This window comes from Apium graveolens, unplaced genomic scaffold (genome assembly GCF_009905375.1).
Source record: "Apium graveolens cultivar Ventura unplaced genomic scaffold, ASM990537v1 ctg3688, whole genome shotgun sequence".
In the NCBI taxonomy this organism is placed as follows: domain Eukaryota; kingdom Viridiplantae; phylum Streptophyta; class Magnoliopsida; order Apiales; family Apiaceae; genus Apium; species Apium graveolens.
The window spans coordinates 133,257-140,963 of record NW_027418216.1 but is presented as its reverse complement, the minus strand read 5'-3'; the positions used below and the strand labels follow the sequence as shown (position 1 = coordinate 140,963).

The 7,707-nt window shown below is 35.2% G+C and overlaps 1 protein-coding gene across 1 annotated transcript; it reads left to right on the top strand.

Annotated features, from left to right (window-relative positions):
• Window positions 1-437: 437 nt before the first annotated feature.
• LOC141701301 (GDSL esterase/lipase At4g28780-like) lies at window positions 438-2,978 on the top strand. The gene is made up of 5 exons (XM_074504985.1): window positions 438-693; window positions 1,279-1,406; window positions 1,945-2,187; window positions 2,279-2,531; window positions 2,721-2,978. Exons 1-5 carry the CDS (start codon window positions 438-440, stop codon window positions 2,951-2,953), a joined length of 1,113 nt encoding a protein of 370 aa, XP_074361086.1. The 3' UTR covers window positions 2,954-2,978.
• The last annotated feature ends 4,729 nt before the right edge of the window (window positions 2,979-7,707 follow it).

The following is a 7,707-nucleotide window of genomic DNA, read 5'->3' as shown; positions in this document are numbered from 1 at the left end:
TCAATTATTCTTCTCATTCGTGAACGGTGAAATAATTACAACCTTAACTAGTATTAAATTCAATTTTTGCTAATGAACGAACTATACATAAATGTAATTCAAACATAATAATAGGTTGACTTACTTCAAGCTAGTATTGACAAAGACAAATCTGTATATGTGATATGTGTTGACATTTGATAACAATTGTTCCTCACTATGATAGCTAAATTTAAATCAGTACCTACAGAATTTTAGTCAAAGAATAGATATCATTAAATTAAATTCTCCTCCAACTAATTAGCAATGCATACAAATAGTTAGCGCTTATTTTCTCTCTACTGTATATACAATGCATTTATTATTATTACCACCAACAAATATAGCATAAAACATCTTCATTCTCCCTCTGAACAGAGACATAGATTACATAGTTTTAATTAAAATTAGTCTTGAAAATGTCCATCTTTTCAATTTTTTTAGTAATCTCTATAGTGAACACAGCCAGCGCCTCGGCCGCACCAGCACCAGCACCGCAACCACCAGAACGGCCCCGAGCATTTTTCGTGTTCGGGGATTCTCTCGTCGATAATGGCAACAATAATTATTTGTTGACCACTGCACGAGCTGATTCGCCCCCGTATGGCATCGATTCTTTTAATCGTCTTCCCTCTGGTCGCTTCTCAAATGGCCTTAACATCCCTGACCTTATTAGTAAGTGTTTGATTATGAGTATTTGTTAAACCTTAGACGCTGTAAGTATCATTTGCGACCGACTTTTAACGGTCATATTTAATCAATCGTTTATAACCTTTTTTTCTTTGTAATAGATTATGAGGTCATGTTCCCTTGCTATCTTGGTATCGTGTGTTGGTTAAATTTTATTTAACATAATACATCAAGGGCGTCAGATCTATATTTTAAGTATTCAGATCTAAGAATTTTTTTTTACTATTTTCCGCGGAAGGGTAAAAAAAATTACTTAAATCTGGGCTTTTGAAATAGAGTAGTGTTAGGTGTACAAAATTTTGTATAAAAAATTTGTATAAAAAGACATGGCAATTGATATGGGGTGTTTTAATTGGTTTTGTTGATGTGAATACAGGGGGTCATTCCAATTAAAACACAGCACATGTCATTATGTACAAAATTTGGTACACCATTATATACACCAAATATTTTCCTTTGAAATAATAATCTAAGGGTTCTGAAAGTGTTAGATATGACTTATATAACATACGATTGTTAGGGATTAGCACTCTAGATTATGTTATGTTGTCTGACTTATTTTGTTACTAGGTGAAAAGCTTGGAGCACCACCAACACTTCCATACTTGAGTCCGCAGCTTGACGGAGATAATCTACTAACAGGTGCAAACTTCGCTTCTGCAGGCGTTGGAATCCTCAATGACACCGGATTTCAGTTTGTAAGTATAATTCAAGATTTATTGCATGCAGATATGCATTTAGTTGCATTTGTGCAAGACATGCCGAATTCTATCTCTATGATTTAGATGAACACGTATAAGTATGCATTTAGTTGCATTGTGTCAAGACATACTGAACTCTGTCTCTAATAAGTAAGACTTTTGCGAGATACTCCCTCCATCTCGTCCCTCCATCTCGCTGTGATGTTTACGTTATCATTTAGCACGCATTTCGAGATTTCTATAAAATATAGTTTTATAATGTTTTTTCAATTTTTTTTTGAGTAAAAGTTTAAACATAAAACTTTTATTCAAAAGAAAAAAATTTAAAAATATTATGAAACTATACTTTAAACGAGAATTGAAAAGCGTGCCGAAAAGTAACGTAACGGAGGGAGTACGTAACTTAAAATAGAATAGTAACATTTATTTTCTTTTTAGTCATTTTACACAAAAAATTCTTTATCGTCTCATGAATTCTTAATTATTAATTTTAACAAAAACTAATGACTCGGATAATATTTGCTTGGATTTACAGGTGAATATTATAAATATTGATCAACAGTTGTTATATTTCGAAGAGTACCAGAGGCGACTGATTGGCTATATTGGATTAGACGAGGCCAGGAAGCTTGTAAACAATGGCCTTGTCTTGATCTCCCTCGGTGGTAATGATTTTGTTAACAACTATTTCTTGGCACCAGTTACTGCTAGAAGACTTCAATTCAATCTTCCAGATTATACCACCTTTCTCGTTTCAGAATACAAGAAGATACTACAGGTACAAATTTACGGGCTTTTCTGAGCCTGATTTTCGGGATCAGACTTTTTGTGCATCTCGATTAAATCTGAGAATATTTTTTTTTTTGCAGAGGCTGTATGATTTGGGGTCTAGGAGGGTTTTGGTGACCGGAACTGGACCGCTCGGATGCGTTCCGGGGGTGGCGGCCTTCAGGAGCACAGATGGAACCTGTGCTCCGGAGCCTCAACTAGCTGCAGAATTGTACAATCCAAAGCTTATTGCGATGATTAAAGAACTCAATATGGAATTGAATACTGATGTCTTTGTTGCTACTAATGCTATTAATAGGCAAAATGATTTCCTCAGCAATCCCTTAGCATTTGGTTTGTACATCTCTCTCTCTCTCTCTCCCTCTCTCCCTCTCCTCTCCCTCTCTCCCTCTCTCTCTCTCCCTCTCTCCCTCTCTCTCTCTCTCCCTCTCTCTCTCCCTCTCTCCCTCTCTCTCTCTCCCTCTCTCCCTCTCTCTCTCCCTCTCTCCCTCTCTCTCTCATGCATGGACTAAATAAAAACAGGTTTTAAGGAAGCAAGGATGGCATGTTGTGGACAAGGGCCATTTAATGGAGTTGGGCTTTGCACTAGATTCTCATTTCTTTGTGCAGACAGACAAAACTATGTGTTTTGGGATGCCTACCATCCAACAGAACAGGCAAACAGGATAATTGTCGATACCATTTACAATGGAACTGCAGAACATATGGACCCAATGAACCTCCAAACCATCATCAATATGGGCTTCTTATATTGAACTACTAGAGATCTATATGTTCAACTTTAGTTTCAATTTATCTGTTCTTTTGTTATGTACACACTTTCAAATTGTGATTGTAGTGTGCATGAGCTAAAGCTTGTGGTGTTTTAGCTAGATATAATATAAGTGAATTAATACATTTTAAATTTGTGTTTGGTTAAGTGTTTTACGAGTGTTGATATAAAATAATGGATTATAATAATCTGTATGCAAGAAATTTCATGGATAGATAATGCTCTAGAATTAAAATATCAAGTGACGATAAGATCCATGAAAAGTCAAGAAATTGTAAAATTAAGCGCTGATAAATCCGTGACGCTTTTCCATATTACTATTGCAGCACTTATCTAATTACACGATATCAGTATCCCAACACTTATCCTTCACTGCTAAATACTAATGCAAATATATATATATATAGAGCTGCTTGCAATGTAAGCCAGTGGAGCATCTCCACTAGACTCCTTTTACATCAAAATATAAAGAGTATCTTCTCTCTACTCTATTTTAAGAGTCATTGGATAAATAATCACATGCACATGTTTCATCTCAAACATTTTTCATGAAAAAGTTGAAATAGCCCGCAAGGAATGGCTCAGCTGGTTAAAGAGGAGATAAGATAACTATCCTCTTTGTCACATGTTCGAATATCACGGGGGGAGAATTTATGATTATGACTCATGAGTCAGAGTCTGTCACTTAAATGCGGTTTACCTTCGTTCATGTGGTTTACCCGCTATTGCGTGTGTGACGCCCTCAATCTCGGGGTTAGGAAATGAGGACTCACACACCTTTAATCCACTAATTAAATATGCATAAACCTCGATTAACTACTAACATGATCAACAGGATAAAATTTGAGACAAGATTACAACTACCAATCATAAAATATAACTTACAATCCCAAAATATCATTAAATAAACAATATCGATTCCGGCTGGGAACCGACAGATAACCCATTGTATCTTTAAACATTCCATCTAGGCGCGAGCTCACTCTTATTTATCACTACCTGCTCTGGCAACCGGAAGCCCTCAACACGGTAGGGACCACCAGATACGCTCTTACGAGCAGTGCGCCTAAACCTGGCCATCTTCTTGCTTAACTGCCATGGTTAGATTAAAACAAAACAAATGAGTATAAAACTCAGCAAGTAACTGTATAGCAGTTCTACAATATCAATTCACAGTATGCTTTACCAAACTCAGGGCATTCTACTTTATTTGATCTAGGTGGCAGATTTCCAGCTTTTGGGTTTAAGGAAAGATTTTGAGGGATAATGTGGGGCTTTCAAGGTACAAGGCTCAAAGTAGGACGAAAGCCGACATTCATCACAAATCAATAAAGGATCAGAATAGATCTTTCAATAGAGGAAAACAACAGTATTTCAATATATGGAATCAATCATATGTTCAACAATTCAAGAATCAGGGTTCTCGAGCTTTAAGCTTCACATTGACATAACTCTTTTCAAAACAATATAAACCATTTCTATTTTCAAGAATCAATTTACTGAACAGAAAGTTTCAGTTCCCTTTTTATTAAATAATCATTTAGAACCCTTGATTGGATCACTTTATCTTTCCATTTCATTATATACGGGTGATCAGCCCGTATCGACCTCCATTCCAGGTCTTTAAGGTACCAATCGGCATAATTTCAGCCTTAAGTTGGACTAGCCCCGCTAGCCTCTTACCATGACTGGACTAGTCTCACTAGCCTCTTACGTCCCAATCCAATCCATCAGGAATTCATTTGGAAAACCTTGAGTTGGAAAAACAAATAGGTTTTCTAAAATTCATTTTATCATTACCAAGCATTTGAAATCATTCGGACTCTTTCAAGTCGAAACTCATTCTTAATTCAGATTTTAAGGAAACAAAGTTCAGGGAGTGATTCAAAGATAAACAAGGAACAATTCATAAGGATTCTGTATCAAGGATAAAAAGGCGCTAAATTAGAAGGATCAGCATCTGTGTAAGGATTAATAGGGTGATCGGGAAAACAGGGTATCATTAAACAGGGTTAACAAGGATAATCAGAGGGTTCAATATAATCCATGGCTTAATAGATAACTTGAACAGAAAGGACAGATTATCAAAGGGTTGAATCATTAAGCTTATCAATAACAGTTTATCAAGAACAAAGGCAGGGTATCTCAAATCAATATCAGGGTTTCATAATTAAACAGTTCAATACTCTACATGGTATGAACAACATTCTCTTTATAACCATTTACACAAGTAATCAGAGTTACTTGCCTGAATTTGCTTTCCTGAAGGTTGAACTACTGCCACCTAGTAAATCCTTTCCTTTCCTAGCCTGAATGCCCTCACGCTCCGAATCTACAATAAAACCAAACCTTAATCAGATTCTCAACTCTCGTTCCCGGAACGATCACTCAATACGATAACTCGATTACATCCTTGACTCGAGTATACGATTATAGCTTATACACATAAGCACATAGCACATAGCATATAGCATATCCTTTTCTCGTAACTTTTATATCTTTATATATACTTAACCATCGAAGGCACTTGCTTAACCTTAGCTATTTCTCAAATCACTCTAATATAATTCTTACGAGTACATGGTTTATTCTCAACTAAACCTTTACGACCATAATTATCACTTATGGTTATCAAAATTAATTAATCTCCACCTTAGCTCACATAAACATATAACACAATCCAAAATCTTTAAAAAGAATCATTCTCTTCTCTTTTATCATCAAAATTCGAATCCAAATAAACATATAAATCACATAATCTCTAAAATTACTCATGCATTGACTTAACATCAAATCAATTCCTTTTTATTCCTACATTCCATTCGGCTATATCCACAAAACACAATTCAAAGGTCGAACATTGACATGCAAGCATTAGATTTGCTTAAAACTTGAAATTAGTCCAACACTCATCCTTTTTAGCTTATTTTCAACTTGTCATTCACATGCAAGACTATACTTTAACATGCAACACTAATTCCTTTTGTAAATCAACATGCAAATCTCGAGACTAGCTAATTAACCAAGAATCAAGTTATTAAATTTTAATTCCCTTTTCATTAGTACAAAACTTGACCAAAGCACAACATGCAATAACAATTTCACTTCTTTTAATCCATTAACCATCCTAATAACAATCCATAATTACTTTATTCAACAAGAAAATCAAATCAATTATTCCAAGGATCAAAACCATTCGGGTTTTCAAGAAAACAACACATGCAAGTGATTTCTCTTAATCCTTTAATCACAAATCAACCCATAATCAAATCGACAACTCATTTCTAATAATCACTTATCAATTTAACTTTTAGAAATCAAAACCTTTTTAAAAATTTAAACGATCCAAGCATGCAAACAACGAAATCAACTTTTATGGTATTAGAGTTCAGTTTTTAACATCACAACTCACCACCAGTTCACCGGAGTTCATCACCGGTGGCGGTGGTTTCTCGGTGGTGCCCCAATTCGGGGTTTCCAACCTTGAATCCTCCGATTTATGTACACACAAGGCACATGCAAGACTCACTTGGCTTTGAAAATCATTTTTCAATTATAAATTCATCTCCTTAAGCACATACTAGACCATATACACACACGTACACACGCATCAAGCATGAACACACACACACACACACATCGAGCTTGCATGCAACAAGATATTCACACATGCACATTCCAATAACCACTTTTGTATGATTAACAAGAGATTTTGAGAAGGATTGGTGATAATTATCAAAGAAACAAGTGGTTTACCCAGAGAAAAGAAGAAGATCCGAGAGAGAGAAAGAGAGAGAGTAGCCGAGAGAGAGTGTGAGAAAGAAAGAGAGAAGAAAGAGTGATGGTGCTCGGAAAAAGAAGGAAAAAGGGGGAGGGGTTGAGTTTTATACTCAATCAAAATCAAGGGCATTTTAGTACATTACTAATTCCCTTTTTATTCTTATTTGTTCCTTCCTTTTTACTAAAATGTAACAAGGATTAAATATAAAATATATCTCTCTCGGGAAGTCGAAAATTATTGAAAATGACAATTTTAATACTTATGCCTCGAAATTAGCTTTCCAACCATTACTCATAATAAGATTTTGAGCGTACGGTTGATTTTATATGAATTTCGCAATCTCGCCTTAATAATATCATTTCCCACATAAAATCAATTTAAAAATGCAAAGATCATCAAATAAATTCACTCATAATTTTTAAAAAGTCTCTAGGACCGCTATGAAGATAACAGAACAAATCCCATATTTTTATCTTACTCGAATGATTTTATAAAAATGCGCGAAGGTTAATTAAACCTTTATTTAAGTCACATAATCCCTTTAAAATTCATAAAATTGTCACAGAACACATAGTCATGCACACAAACAACAATCTCACATATATAATCACGTAACGACTCAGGTCTGATCAGTAGAATTTATCCTTCTTTAATCTTTATCCTCTTTTACGCGTACCGGGTCACGTTCAGCCTGACGGCCCGACGCTCAGCGTTTCGATTACGCTTCTCATTATCATTATCAATCAACACGTCACTTAGGACGAAATACTTTATTTAAACATTCAGTTCATTCAATCACACATATTTTATATTTTATATTCTTTAACTCCCTATTAGGACGGGTTCCGTTCTACCTGACGGCCCGACACCACAGCTTAACTTCTAAGCTGACTCTTTAAATTGGAACGTTTTTTTTATCCACGCTCCTATATTCTAATATACAAAAAAGACAATTA

Bases quoted from the DNA above. Each gene is read 5' to 3' on its own strand.
- LOC141701301 (XM_074504985.1), top strand. From the start codon at position 438: ATGTCCATCTTTTCAATTTTTTTAGTAATCTCTATAGTGAACACAGCC. The intron at 1,407-1,944 runs GTAAGTATAATT...TTGGATTTACAG, and splicing joins ATGACACCGGATTTCAGTTT to GTGAATATTATAAATATTGA. The intron at 2,532-2,720 runs GTTTGTACATCT...AAATAAAAACAG, and splicing joins CAGCAATCCCTTAGCATTTG to GTTTTAAGGAAGCAAGGATG.